Below are 15,368 nucleotides of genomic sequence, written 5' to 3' on the forward strand. Positions count from 1 at the left end.
ATAGACAGTTACTAATGAATTCAATACGGAATTCGGGAAAACCTCTTCAGCTGGAGTGGAGAGTATGTGAAACTGGCCACCGCCAGAAGCAGGAGAAGCTGGATAACACAGTGTGGAGCTGGAATGAACAAGCAGGTCAGGCAGCAGCAGAGGAGCAGGAGAGTCGACGTTTCGGGACGGGACCCTTCATCAGGCCTGCTGTATTCTTCCAGCTCCGCACTGTGTTATCTCTGACTCCAGCATCGGCAGTTCTTACTATCTCCGAGAAGCTGAATAAAAGGCGGGGCTCAGGGTGCGGGAGAGGAATGGGAGGATATGTTAACAGTTTACAGAGGGTGAGGCTGGAAAATGCGGGCTGTTTGGGCTAAGTGGCCCGTAATGTTTAGAATGCTGCATGGCACATGGGACTATTGCAAAATAAATTCACCCCTAAAGTGCGATTATTCCAATATTATTTAAATATAGAATGGGTTAAAATAGAATTTCGTGTTTACAGAATCGCGGAGTGCTCCAATGCTTATAGGTAATAGGAACTGCCGATGCTGGAGTCTGAGATAACAAGCTCCATCAGCTTTCCTCCTCCTCTGATTCTGCCTGGCCTGCTGTGTTCCGATGCTTAGTTGTGCTTTGTATCAACCGGACTGACAAGATACAACATGATGGGCGGTGCAGCTACAATTGACACTCGTATTGATTCAGCTCTTGAAATTGAAACGGAAGTGCCTTCCCTCTCATTGTGTCAGTCTGTCTCTTCAGAAACATGTCCTTCCTGAAAGTGGAAGAAGACTCGGATTTCCCAATCCAGAACCTTCCGTTCGGTGTGTTTTCCACTCCGGATAACGTAAGTGACTCGAAAATATTTCACACCATGGTGGGGGCGGGCCGCTGGGGCGGGTGTTTTATAAGGAGCGGTGTTAATTTCAGTTTGGGCAACGTGTCCGAAACGGACACAAAGCATGAAAACTTATTTCCAGCATCCGCGATGTTTGCTTTAGTTTTGATGTCTGGGCTGTGAACCACTGTAGACCATTTCACCACACCTAGTGCAGCATTGCAGCGAGAAACAACTGCTTTACAATATTAACTCTTTCCCCGTGAAACTGAGCCGTGAAAACCCCCACTTCAGGACAAAAGGAAATTTCTCGGTGCCTGGATAACTCCCCGGTGTTTCTGTCACTTTCCAATCAGTTTATTTAGCTTGGGAACGCGTTTGAAGAAGTGTCTACCATAGCGCACGGGTCCCTGAGTAGGATTTCTGATGAAGGGTCTAGGCCCGAAACGTCAGCTTCCCTGCTCCTATGATGCTGCTTGGCCTGCTGTGTTCATCCAGCTCTGCACCTTGTTGTCCCTGAGTAGTGTTCACTTGTGCCCATCAAACGTTGAGCAGCAGGGCTGAACGTAGATAGCGCCTTTCACAGTATCAGCACTGTTCAGAGTGAAATATTTCCGAAAGGTACTCACTGTTGCAATGTCCCATTGTATCAGTCAGAACAATTCCCCAGACACAGCAATGAGATAAATGATCATAATGTTTATAGTGATATTGCTGTCAGGACAAATATTGACCAGAAAATCAAGGAAAACCTAATTGAACTGGTCCTATGGAATCTTGGGTGTTCACTTGAGAGAACAAGTAATTGATTTAACTTTTGACCCAAAAAGGGACCTGACTGACGGTGCCCTCAGTGCTGTGCTAGAGGTGCAAACCTAGGAGAGGGAATACTGCAAAGCTTGTCCAGCCTAGAGCCTCTGGTTTATGGATTCACAGCCAGTGTCACAATGGACCTTCTTCGAAAGTGACACAGAGGCTGAGCAAGGGTAAGGCTAGGTGAATGGAGAGGGTGAATATCCACTCAGGTGAACGCTACATAACTGCAGATTATCATTTCTGATGAAGGGTCTAGGCCCGAAACGTCAGCCTCTCTGCTCCTGTGATGCTGCTTGGCCTGCTGTGTTCATCCAGCCCTGCACCTTGTTGTCTCGGATTCTCCAGCATCTGCAGTTCCTACTATCTCTCATGCAGATTATCATTACCATGTTTATAGTAACAACCAGTGAAGAGACGTCTCAGAGTTTGTTTTCGAGAAGCTGCAAAACAGGGTCCACTGCAGTGACCTGATGTTCAAAATGCAATAGCAATTGGCCAGAGATTTCACAAGATTGTAAATAAACCATAATCAGCATCAGAAACATCTGAAAAACAGTTTAGCAACCTGGTCAAAAGGGTGTGTTTAAAGAAATTCACATTTATTTAAAGAAAGGTACAATTGCATGGATCAAGGGTATCCATTTGTAGGTTAAGCCAAGGGCCACAGTCAAACAGTGTCACGAAGCCAGCAGTAAAACTAATTCCTGCCAACAGTACACTGATCTTCACAGGCCCTGGGTCAGAGACCTCTGCCGGCAGAGTTATGATGTCCTTGGATTGCTATCAGGAGACAAACTTCATCACCAATCATTGTCAGAAAAGTCAACAAGGTCTTTAAAATTATTGGAAGTAAAGGGTACTGTTGAAAATATGTTAATGATTTACAACTTTTATGTGAAATGTGACTTAAGCAAAGCCAGAAAGGGCAGCTCTGCATTTGTCAGTGTCTTGCTTTTAGACAGGAGAAAGAAGCTGTAAAAACGAAGGGGGTGGGAGTCTCAGAACATTGGCTAAAGAAACAATCATTGGCTGGAATGACAGTGGAGATGCCAGAAATAAGATCAAGTGTGTTCACACAGGTTGAACGAAGGAATAAAAAAAAAGGGGAAATCACACTGCCAGGAGTCTTCGGCAGACCAAACAGTTAGAGGGAGAGAGAAAAGCAACTCTGTAGGCAAATTGCTGAGAAGTGATGACACAATTGGACAAAAACAGTGGGACTACTATTCCACCTGAATATTAACCCGGATAAATTCAGTGTAGTAGGTATAGAGAATGCAGAATACCAGAATGCATGTGGTCAGGAAAATATGTCAGAAGGTAGCAAGGGCAACAAGAAAAGGATTTAGTTTAAGGAGATGAAGCTGATAGAAGAGATATTAGTAGGGGAATATAATGCTGGTTACTATCATAATTCAGATAGATTTGGCATAGTTACAGAAAAGTGCACAGTAGACCAAAAACAATGTTACTAAACTGAGATGTGATTGACAAAAGTAGCCTGGAAACAGCTGTAGGTGTTGAAGGTAATTTAAAAAAAAAATTGTTTACTATTGGGACATGGGCACCATTGGCTGGTAAGCGTTTATAACCCGTCCCTGGCTGCCCTTGAGAAGGTGGTGGTGAGCTGCCTTCTTGAACCACTGCAGTCCACATGCTATAGGTAGACCCACAATGCCCTTAGGGAGGGAATTCCAGAATTTTGACCCAGCAACATCGAAGGAATGGCAATATATTGTGCCATATATATGGCGATATATATTAAGGGAGGCGATGGCCTAATGGTATTCTCACTGGACTGTTAATCCAGAGACCCAGACAACATTCTGGGGACCTGGGTTCGAATCCTGCAACAGCAGATGGTGGAATTGAATTCAATAAATATCTGGAATTAAGAGTCCAATGATGACCATGAATCCATTGTGAATTGTTGGAAAAAACTACCTGGTTCACTAGGGAAGGAAACTGCCTCCTTACCTGGTCTGGCCTACATGTGACTCCAGACCCACATCAATGTGGTTGACTCTTAACTGCCCTCTGGGCAATAAATGCAGCCTGGCCAGCGATGCCCTCATCCCATAAATGAATAAAGAAGAAAAAAAACATTCCAAGTCAGGATGGCGAGTGGCTTGGAAGGGAACTTGCAGGTGGTAGTGTTTCCATGTATCTGTGCTCTTTTCCTTGGAAGTGGTTATGGGTTTGGAAGGGTCTCGACCTGAAACACCAACTTTCCTGCTCCTCTGATTCTGCCTGGCCAGCTGTGTTCCTCCAGCCCCATACTATGTTGTCTCTGACTCCAGCATCTGCAGTTCTTGCTATTCCCAGCCTCTGTCCTGCTCTTGTAGCCACTGTATTTGTGTAGTGAGTACAGTTGAGTTTCTGGTCAATGGTAACCTCCAGGATGTAGATAGTGTGGGATTCAGTGGCAGTAACACTGAATGTCAGAGGCAGTGGTTAGATCATCTCTTATTGGAGATCTATGAATAATGAATTCTCTCTCTCCCTCTCGCTCTTTCCCTCACACACATACATATGCACACACATATGTACATCCATGGGGTGAATTTGTATTTGCAGATACATTCTATTTTGTTTGAAAAACATACCACATTGACTGACTGTCTATAAATTGTATTTTATAAATTCCTACTTTAGAAATACAACCAGTCTGACTCCAAACCAAAACATAAACAGATTCAAACAAGACCTCATACCTAACATGCATTGACTGACCTAAAATGTCACCTCTTCTTTACACTGATAAAACCTTTAATTCTCTCAGGTCAGTGACTTGAAATGAATTCAGGGATTTAGATGTACATAATAATCAATTAAAACCTTCGAACTGATTAAAGATTTAACAGCCTCTTAGGTTTGTTTATTACATCCTCGTCAGTGGTGTGACCCTTTGATCTTTTACGTATAAATTCTGCAACTGATACCATCTCACTAATACCTGAAGAAGGACCGAGGCTCCGAAAGCTTGTGTTTTCAAATAAACCCTGTTGGACTATAACCTGGTGCTGTATGTTTTCTGACCTTGTCCACCCCAGTCCAACACCAGCACCTCCATATTATGAATAATGAAATGAGTGAGCAGTGGGAAGTATTCAAGAAGGAGAAAGAGAGTGCTCAAAACAAATGTGATCACAGAAACAATAAGGGCAGTTATCCCAACTCTTTAGCCCCAGATGTCAAAGAGCATGTAGAACAGGACAAGGCACACAAAAGGGAAGCTTGTCCCAATACTGTAGAAAACCTAGAGCAGTGCAAACATGCATGGTAAAATTTGCAATCACATTAGGAAAGCAAAGAGTATGCATAAAAAGATATTGGCAAGCAAATTAAAAAGATTCATAAATCCATAAACAACGAAAGGATAACTAAGGAAAGGACCAAAAAGTTCAAAGGTAGAAGATGTAGACATGTTTATTTCAACATGTGCAGAATCTCTGAGGTTGTCATTCATCAACTCGAGTGTATTCATTGGGAGAACAGACCAGATATTGTCTTATAATAAGAGACTTTCTAGGCTGTATGAGAACAATAAATCAGGAAAAAGAAGTAAATATTTGCAGAAAAGCATGCAGAAAGATTAAAACCAGAGGCAGGATATAAATGTTGTGGGCGGACATCACATAATGTAAAGGAAGTATTTCCAGTGTAGGGAAGCAGTACTCTAACTGCAAGAAACTGTATGTGTTTATTTGGAAAGAAGCAAAGGAAGCTTAGAGGGAGAGACAGATGCTAGAGAGATGTCAGACAATGATTCTGATGCATCTTTCAGCAGGTTGGTGATGTCAGGTCTAAAGGTACTTATGGTTTGTGACTGTTAGAATGATGACTGCAGAAGAAGAACATCAAATGAACATGAAGTATCAGATAGACACTGATGCTTCGTGCAACATCAAGAGTTTTGAAGAGCTGTGTGAAGTGGCTCAAGATGGTACTTAACGAGCAGGCTAATTGGACAGTGAGCAGAAGTTTCTGAGTTCCATTCTCTGTTTATTTCGAATTTATTGTGGGCTATGTGTGTTGCTACTGACCAGCTCAGCACAGACTGTGGATGGGGACCCTCTTGAATGACTGTCTGGCCTCCACGTGGCCATGTGAAATGTTCAGCTGCAGACATTTGTACAATTGAGAAAAGTAGAAAGGATACTTTAATTATCTCTGCTTTCCTTTTGTGCCTTTCAGCCAACCCATAGAATCGGTGTTGCCATTGGAGACCAGATCTTAGACCTCAGTGTCGTCAAACATCTCTTCACTGGCTCAGCTCTCTCTAAACATCAACATGTCTTCGCCCAGGTAAGGTGCACCACATGCTGGAATAAGTGGCTAGTCTTCTGTGAAGCAATTTCTAGTCCCTTCGAGCCCATGTAAAGCCCGGGTAATTATCAAGCTGTTCTTCACAGAAAGAAATAACTTTCATTTTTATAGTGCCGTTCACAAACACAGGACACCCCAATGTCCTTTACTGCCACTGAAATGTTTTTCCAAGGTGTAGTCAATATAAGTATACAGAACAGCGAGCAGCAATGCGATTCTGACCAGCCCAATCACCTTTAGATATTGAGGGTTAAATATTGGTCAGGATTGCAGGGGGATCTTTAAATTGTGCTGTAGACTCATTCAGCAGGGAGGGGGCAGACTGAGCCTCGGTCCAGTGTCCCACCCGACAGATAACTCCATCACTTGGAATTTGTGTTCAGTTCTCTAGGAAGAGTCTTGAGCTGACAATTCTGAGAGATAAGAATGCTAACACTGAGCCAGGCTAACATCTTAGAAGCACGCACATATTGATTTAGATTATTACCTAGTATGCAGACTAATGGAGAGTTTCAGTAAATTATCATTTAATTCAAATTAACGTTAGAGTAGGTTGGTGAGAAATAAGTAAGGAGCTTTGACCACATCCCTCCAGTTTGGATTTATTAGCAATACAGTGAGTTAGTTGGTCAACATCAAACATTTCCAAATGCTTTAAATAAATTCCACCTATTCAGGGGTATCAAACTACATCCGCTTGGTGATATACCTGTTGCTGTATCATGCCACATTATATTTGGATCCTTGATCAACCTACAATTTTCAGACACACCCAGTCAGATGAAAGTAAACACACACTTGATAAGACCCTCAAGATGCTTTGGATGAAAAGGCACACAACAGGGACTCTCCGTCAGAATGTGCCATCCCTCCGTGCCTTTGCTGGAGTTTATTGCTGCACTGTGTTGCCGTGCAGTCTTGTGACTTAGCACTGTGGTCCGTCAATTCCCTATGCTCTTTCCTCTTTATGTATCATAGTGATTCTTGTTATTCACAAACGTGTTTTGGAAAGCACACTTAGGCCCAACATCTGACACTGTATAATGACAGGAAGGAGCTTGGAACCTCACATGCAGACTCTGAAGTTCAGGTTATCATTCCAGCTCGAAATGTACCTTGTTGGCTTGGAGTCAAGGATGACTAAACACAGTCAATCAGTAACCCAGCCTCTCGCTTTCAATTTTCCGCACTCAGTGCAGGTAAAGTACAGTAGGGAAAGAGTCACTTTAATGACCATTGTCGGAATCTGATTGAATGGCTCACAAAATCACTCAGTTTAAAGGGCAAACCACACAACTAAAGCTATCAAATTGAAATCTTCTTTCGAAGATAATTTTCAAGACACAGGGTATCTGGATAGAAGGTTTTTTTTTTACTTCTTGAGACAAGCACCAGCTGTTGTGGTCCTACTCATGAACACAAGCTGTGCCAACTTGGCCTTATGAGTGTCTCACCCTTTTCCGCAATGAACAATGTCAGAACCTCTTTCCTGACTCTGCATGTCATTTAAAAATTACAGGCAGTGAGATAGGGGGCTGCATGTTTTAATCACGGGTGGGAACTGGAAGTGGGTGGTAGTTCAGGATCCCAATCCTGATGTGGGCATGCTAGTGAAACTTTCAATCCCCTGTGCCAATTAAAACCCAGCAAGTGAGATCAGGGAATGGCACTGGTCAGCCAATGGAAGACCCTCAGCACTCACTGATCAGTGGGACCCACCTACCATACAGTGAGATGGGAACTGCTGATTAGGGCATGGACACACTGGGCAGGTGATGGCCTAGTGGTATTAACAGGTTCAAATCCTGCCACAGCAGATGGTGGAATTTGAATTCAATTTTGAAAACTTCTGGAATTTAGGATCTATCGATAACCACTACTGATTGTTGGAAAAACTCATGTGACTCACTCATGCCTTCAGTGAAGGAAATCTGCCATACTTACCTGGTCTGGCCTACATGTGAGTCCAGGCCCACAGCAATGTGGTTGACTCTCAAATGTCCTCTGAAAAGGCCTAACATGCCAGTCAGTTCAAGAGCAGTTAGGGACGGTCAGTAAATGCTGGCCAGTTAGTAGCTCCCATGTTCCACAAGTGAATAAAAAAAAACTTGTATTTGAATTAATAGCACGAGTAGGTAATTTGACCTCTTGAAACTGCTCTACTGTTCAATTTGATATGGTTGATGTAATGCCTCTGCGTTCCTGTCCATCTCCTATACCCTTTGACTCTCTTAAACAATCTAGAACAGTGTAAAAATATTCAAAGGCTCCACCTCTACCGGTCTGTGGCGAAGAACGTTCTACAGACCAACCATCCTCTGAGAGAGAAAAACAATTATCTGAGTCTCACCTTTAGATGGGCCACATCTTAGATGGCTCAGTGGTTAGCGCTGCTGCCTCACAACACCAGGGGCCCAGGTTCAATTCCACCCTCCGGCAACTGTCTGTGTGGAGTTTTCACGTTCTCCCCGTGTCTGCGTGGGTTTCCTCCAGGTGCTCCGGTTTCATCCCACAGTCCAAAGATGTGCAGGTTATGTGGATTGGCCATGCTAAATTGCCCATAGTGTTCAGGGATGTGTAGGTTAGGTGGATTATAGGGGGATGGGTCTGGGTAGGTTCTCTGAGAGTCAGTGTGGACTTGTTGGGCTGAAGTGCCTGTTTCCACACTGTAGGGAGTCCACGTCTAATCTTATTTTTAAAATGTGTTACCTAACTCTAGTCTCTTTATCAAGGTTAAACATCCTCATGGCATCTACCCTGTCGAGTCCTCTCAGGGTCTTATACATTTCAATGAGATCGCCTCTCATTCTTCTAAACTCTACTGGATACAGGCTCATCCTGTCCATCCTTTCCTTGTAAGATAACCCCTGCATCCCATGAATCCTTTAATTGAACTGTCTCTGTGACACCTCTCCAGCATTTATACAATTTGTCACTAATGCCTGTGAGACTGCGAGGGAGAGCCCACAGCTGTCTGGACGTGATCCTACAGACAGTTGCCTCTCTAAGTGGTGGAGAGCTGTGGTGTCTCTCTAACATTCCCTTGGGCACCATGGGTTTACACCTGGGCACTGTGGACAGTTTTGTGTTTTTACTGCCCAGAGGCCATTGTAGCTCCTTTTGTGTGATGTCAGCCCAGCTTCCATTCTCACCCTGAGCATCTACGGGCACTGCCTGTTTTATTGAATTGAGATCCCTATTGGTACAGCAACAGGGCCTCGATAGGCCCGTAATGAACATAATTAGAGATAGCAGGAACTGTGTTCATCCAGCTCTACACCTTGTTATCTCATGAACATAATTAGTATTGATTAGCCTCAGTTTGCTGCCTGCTACTTCCCAGCAGGCAACCTCTCCACAAATGAGCCAGCCTTCCAACCAAATCTCAAAAAAAATGGAGATCCTGGTGATAGTATCATTTGCAGTGGACCAGGAGCCTTCTCAGGAGAGGATTCCTACAGGAGGTATGTCATGGGCAGTCTAACAGGTGGATTATCACCGTAAATCCTCCTGATCCACCAATGGTAGGATATAAGATCAGGTAGCTGCAAGATCCCCACATTAAAAGACACCAGGTGCAGTTCCCTGCTATGAGCAAGGGTCACACTCACTCTGAGGGACCACACACACACACACACACACACACACACAAATGCTTTTAAAAATCCAGCAGTCCCATTGAATTAGTTACTAGCTGTGATACTGAGTTAGAATCATGGAATGATCTGCCACAGAAGAAGACCACTCTGCCCACCATGCCTGTGCTATATTCTTGCATTTGTAGGATACTAATGACTGAAACATTGTGTCTTTCTTGCAGCCAATCCTTAACCCTTTCATGGCTCTTGGCCGTGAAGCCTGGAGGGAAGCTCGAGCCTTTCTGCAGCAGCTCTTGTCGGCTGGTGAAGCGACACTGCGGGATAACAAAGAACTGAGGCAGAAGTAAGGAACCATTACATGGACCTGGCTACAATAAGCCTTTAGTGAATGCTGTTAAAATTAATCTTTTAAATGTAGTGATGATTAACTTGGATGAATGTTGGCTGCCAGATGAATGGACTTTGCTAGAGTATCTGGGGGCTGGTTGGTAGGTTGCTCTGGGGCAAACTAACAATTCCGCATTTGTTGCATAACTGCTTACAACAACGACCTCCATTTAGATAGTGCCTTTAAAAGGGCAACATTATCACACAATGGCTTACACTGAGCCACATAAAGGACATTACGACAAGTGACCAAAACCTTGGCCAAAAATTTTAAGGTGTGCCTTAAAGGAGAAAAGCAAGATGGAAATGTTTAAGGAGCAATTTCTGGGGCTGGCGACCCGCACAGATGAAGACGCAGTCACCAATGGCCGAAGAGGCTGGAATCGGGAGTGGGCAGAGATTTTGGATGGTTATAATGTTGCAGGAGATTGCAGAGATACAGATGGTTGGAGCCATTAACAGTTCTGATCACAAGGATGAGAATTTTGAAATAGTGACATTGCTGGACAAGAAACCAACAGAAATCAGCAAATACAGGGGGCGTTAGTGCAAGTTAGGACGCTGGTGAACTCAAATTAATGCAGGTTGCAGGAATAAAATCTTTACTCATTAGTAAACATAAAACAGCCCCTGTGTTCAATTTGAGATAACAAGGTGTAGAGCTGGATGAACACAGCAGGCCAAGCAGCATCAGAGGAGCAGGAAAGCTGACGTTTTGGATCTGAACGCTTCTTCTTTAGAAGGATCTAGACCCGAAACGTCAGCTTTCCTGCTCCTTTGATGCTGCTTGGCCTGATGTGTTCATCCCACTGTACACCTTGCTATCTCAGATTCTCCAGCATCGGCAGTTCCTACTATCCCTGTGTTCAATTTGGTTTTTTTAACAAGGATTCAACTCAAGATAATGTGAATCTTCGCCATTGAAAATGAAGAAGGAGCATGCTGAGAGGTGAGATCCCCTTAGTGTTTGGGGTTATTTTTAATCAAGATGTCTTCCCTTTGTTCAGTGTACAAACAAAATGCATGGAATCATGTGGTGTCGATGATCTTGGCTACCGAGAGGAGAGATGACCTCTTTTCAGAAAGGTTTACCAAGCCACATATCACAAATGTGTAAAGTGTGGAAAGAAGCTATTTGGCACCTCAAGTCTGTGACAACCTTCTGAAGAGATCCCACCCTATCTCTGTAACCCTGCATTTCCCACGGCCAGTCCACCTAATACAACAAGATCTGGACAATACCCAGGCTTGGGCTGACAAGTGGCAAGTGACATTCGTGCCACACAAATGCCAGGCTATGACCATCACCAATAAGAGACAATCTAACCACCGCCCATTGACATTCAATTGTGTTACCATCACTGAAACCCCACTATCAACATCCTGGGTGTTACCATTGACCAGAAACTCAACTGGACTCACATTAACACTGTGACGACAAGGGCAGGCCAGAAGCTAGGAATACTGCAGCGAGTAGCTCACCTCCTGACTCCTCAAAACCTGTCCACCACCTACAAGGCACAAGTCAGGAATGTGATGGAATACTCCCCACCTGCCTGGATGAGTGCAGCCCCAACAACACTCCAGAAGCTTGACACCATCCAGGACAAAGCAGCCGCTTGATTGGTACTACATCCACAAGCATCCACTCCCTCCACCACTGACGCTCAGTAGCAGCAGTGTGTACTATCTACAAGATGCACTGCAGAAATTCACCAAAGATCCTCAGACAGCACCTTCCAAACCCACGACTACTTCCATCTAGAAGGACAAGAGCAGCAGATACATAGGAACACGACCATCTCCAAGTTCTCCTCCAAGTCACTCACCATTCTGACTTGGAAATATATCGCCGTTCCTTCACTGTCACTGGGTCAAAATCCTGGACTTCCCTCCCTGATAGCATTGTGGGTCAACCCAAAGCAGGAGGAATGCAGCAGTTCAAGAAGGCGGCTCACCGCCACCTTCTGAAGGGCAACTAGGGATGGGCAAGAAATGCTGGCCAGCCAGCAATGCCCACATCCCACAAAATGAATAGAAAAAAAAAACTGCACATCTTTAGTCTGTGGGAGGAAACCAGTGCACCTGGCAGAAACATACGCAGACACAGGGAAAATGTTAAAACTCCATATGGACAGTCACCTGAGGCTGGAATCAAACCCGGTTCCCTGGAGCTGTGAGGCAGCAGTGCTAACCACTGAGCCGCCGTGCGCCCACTGTTCCTGCTGGAAGGGACTCTGTTGTCCTCACCTGATCTGGCCTACATATGACCCATGATTCTCAGAACAAGGGTGACTCTTAAATGCCCTCCAAAATGGCCCAGAAAATATCAATTACAAGGGCAGTGATGGATGATCAACAAATGCTGGCCTTGCCAGTAATGTCACTTTCTATGAAAGGATACAAAGAAAACAGGCAGTGACAAAGCCATGACAATCCTCCCTTGGAATCCAGGCTTCAGGAGCTGAAGTCCCCCTTTGTGAGAGGTGCCAATCAAGGGCAGCTGCTCTTGTGCTCAGCAGCACCACCGAGGAGGTGTGGTTGTTACTGGAAGTACACCCACCTCCTTCTCCTGATGAGGGTCCCAGGATTGCAGAGTGCCCAGGCCATTGGTAAGCAATGTAGCGAGTAGTGCATCGATTAGGTGTTAGGGCAGGGGGTAATGGGCAAGGGGTCAAATGCAAGAGAAGGAGCTGGCTCTCATCAGCTCACCTGGCCCCACACCCCCCCTTCAAACAGGGCACAGCTCCCTCGACTAGGTCCCTGCCACCTCAGCCCGGGTTAGACGGTATGACTTGTTGGACACTCCCCAGTGTTGGCAGGTGCCTGCTGTAGCTGGGTTAATCTCAGTGGTAACTGGATGAGGTCCTTTGGTCATCTTTAATTGGCTGCTTAAAGGACTCAAGTGGTGGCACATGGGACAGTTGACCAAAGGCTTCCCGCCCAAAACAAAATTCCAGTTGAGATGGGGTAAGAGCAAAGGTTCGGGTACCCCCCTGCCCTTTCCCAATAAAATGCCTGTCCCAGTTCCAAGCTCAACACCAGTGGGAGCCGAAGTGTCCATCCTGCTTTGGTCCTGCTCCTCCAGCACTGAAAGATATTGTTAGAACTCATTATAGGGCAGTGGATGGATACTGAACAGGGAGGGAAAGGGAAGTTCATCAATGCGTCGACACTGAGGGAGTGAGATCTAGAGGATGAGGGCAAAGTGGTTACAGGATCCTGCACTGTGTGTGAAGTAGATTGGGGGGGGTAGTGGGGTTGGTGTGAAATGAGTGAGTGTTGGAGGAGGGGCAGAGGGCCAGTGAGGATCATGCAGGTTGTGAAGGGTCACAATATGCAACTTCTAAAGAAATACAATGTTTGAACGTGGGTGAAGTTGCTTCCAAGATATGCCCTGCCCAAAGGACTTGCATTTAACCTCGATTTGTGTTTAGATCAGAACTGATCCCAGTGCTCTCCTGAGTGTGCATTCTCCTTGGAAAGATTTTTGGCTTGGGAGAGAAATGTATCACTTCAAGCCTCCAACAGTTTTCTGTCTGTCTTCCCCTCAGATCCCCCATTCCTCGTTAGCTGACCACAAGCAATAAGCATCTTGATGACATTACTGTATCCAGGAGACTACACTTCAACTTGTTACCATGTCATTTGAACACTGCTGGCCTTTTCTGAGGGAGAGGGTCTGCGCACTCTCTTAAGAAACCTCTAGAAGTGGAAATGAAGCACAAAGCAATGAAAACCCTGTGTCCCACCATTCTTTTCTCTGCTGTGCACCGGCAAACCTTGGGGCAGAGGACAGGAGAAAGCAGCGTCAAATGCAGGAGTTAAAATAGGATTGTTAATGAATTCTGACCTCATGTCTCATCTTGCTGTCATTGGGTCTACTTGTGTGTATGTACAAACATTTGCTTTATTGTTTTACAGAGCATTTGTGCCCCAGGCTTCAGCCACCATGCATCTCCCTGCACAGATCGGTATGTGTTAAATCTAGAAATGCAATTTAACTGACAGAGAGGACACCTGTCGAGGCTCTGATAGATCAAATGGCCTATTACTATGTTCTAGATCCTATGTAATGAATTTTCCTAGACACAAACTTACAGAAATGCAGGGAAAAAAAATGACTTTTTCAGGCTGTCCCAACCATCCCCTTGGAGTTTCCACCAGCTGGGGTTGTTTACCTCCTCTAACTCGGCCACAATTTCATGAAAGTGGGCCTTGAAAAAGCATTACCTCCAGGGTTATATTAACAGACCTAATCTGAGAATTCCCAAAGCCTGTGAACTCATCAACCCAGCAGTCCCAGCATGGAGCCTCAGTCGATAGGCTGGAGAAAGGGTAGCAGCATAGTCTCTCTCCACCTTGCCCAGTGCCCTGGCACATGGTTCCTCAGTGGAACATACTGGCTCCTGATGCCCCATGTTCAATGTTTCTGCCCATCACACCTGCCCGGGCCCAATGCAGTAACTGAACAAAAACAACAACATTTAAAAGATTTGAACCTTGGCAACACTCCACATTGGAAAGGTAATTATAGAATTCTTTGTCACCCTTCTGCTTTCACCACGTTCCCTTTGAAGTGGGAGGTTTAAACATCCCCTTCCCCTCATTCTGCCACACACAGTTACTTCTCACATCGTGCATCATATTAGAATCCCTACAGTGTGGAAGCAGGCTATTTGGCCTATCGAGTCCACACTGACCCACTTCGCCCCCATCTAACCCTGTATTTCCTATGGCTAATCCACCCAGCCTCCACATCTTTGGACAGTGGGAGGAAACCGGAGCCCCCTGAGAAAACACACACAGTCACCAAAGGGTGGAATTGAACCCGAGTCCCTGGCGCTGTGAGTCGGCATTGCTAACTGCTGAGTCATTGTGCCACCCATTAATCGCTTATTGAGAGAGTAATCATGGGCTTTTATTCATTCCCTTTACTAACCTCCCCCTCATATTTAACCTTCCCCTCCTTGTCCTTCGGCTGCCCCGAATCAGGAACTGTAGTCACTGTTGTGTTAAACTGTTTTACACCATTTAGCAAAACCAGTTCAAATGAAGAGTCATTATTGGACTTAAAACATTACTTCATTTTCCCTTTCAGCAGATGATGCCAGACTTACTGAACTTCTCCAGCACTTTCAGTTTCTGTTAGCAAAACCTCTTTTCTTTATGCCCTATGCCTCTATTTATAAAGTCCATTGAAAGCACAGTTTCATATCGTAAACTTGACAACCAAGACTTCATCAGACAATTACACACAACTTAATTATTTGTACAATGCAACCTGCTTTACTCCTTTAACCAGGCCTTATGTAGTGTCCAGGCAACAACAGCTCATAACAAGGTGTGGAGCTGGAGGAACACAGCAGGCCAGGCAGCATCAGAGGAGCAGGAAAGCTGACGTT

The 15,368-nt window shown here is 44.9% G+C and overlaps 1 protein-coding gene across 1 annotated transcript in view; it reads left to right on the forward strand.

Annotated features, from left to right (window-relative positions):
* The first annotated feature begins 306 nt into the window (after nucleotides 1-306).
* Nucleotides 307-15,368, forward strand: part of fah (fumarylacetoacetate hydrolase (fumarylacetoacetase)) — a 53,306-nt gene continuing 38,244 nt past the window's right edge. Inside the window, exons 1-4 of the mRNA XM_048615860.1 lie at nucleotides 307-841; nucleotides 5,846-5,956; nucleotides 9,798-9,919; nucleotides 13,888-13,937. Of these exons, the coding sequence (XP_048471817.1) occupies nucleotides 761-841; nucleotides 5,846-5,956; nucleotides 9,798-9,919; nucleotides 13,888-13,937 (364 nt within the window). The 5' untranslated portion in view covers nucleotides 307-760. The remainder of the gene's footprint in view (nucleotides 842-5,845; nucleotides 5,957-9,797; nucleotides 9,920-13,887; nucleotides 13,938-15,368) is intronic.

This window comes from Rhincodon typus, chromosome 33 (genome assembly GCF_021869965.1).
Source record: "Rhincodon typus isolate 14 chromosome 33, sRhiTyp1.1, whole genome shotgun sequence".
Lineage (NCBI taxonomy): Eukaryota > Metazoa > Chordata > Chondrichthyes > Orectolobiformes > Rhincodontidae > Rhincodon > Rhincodon typus.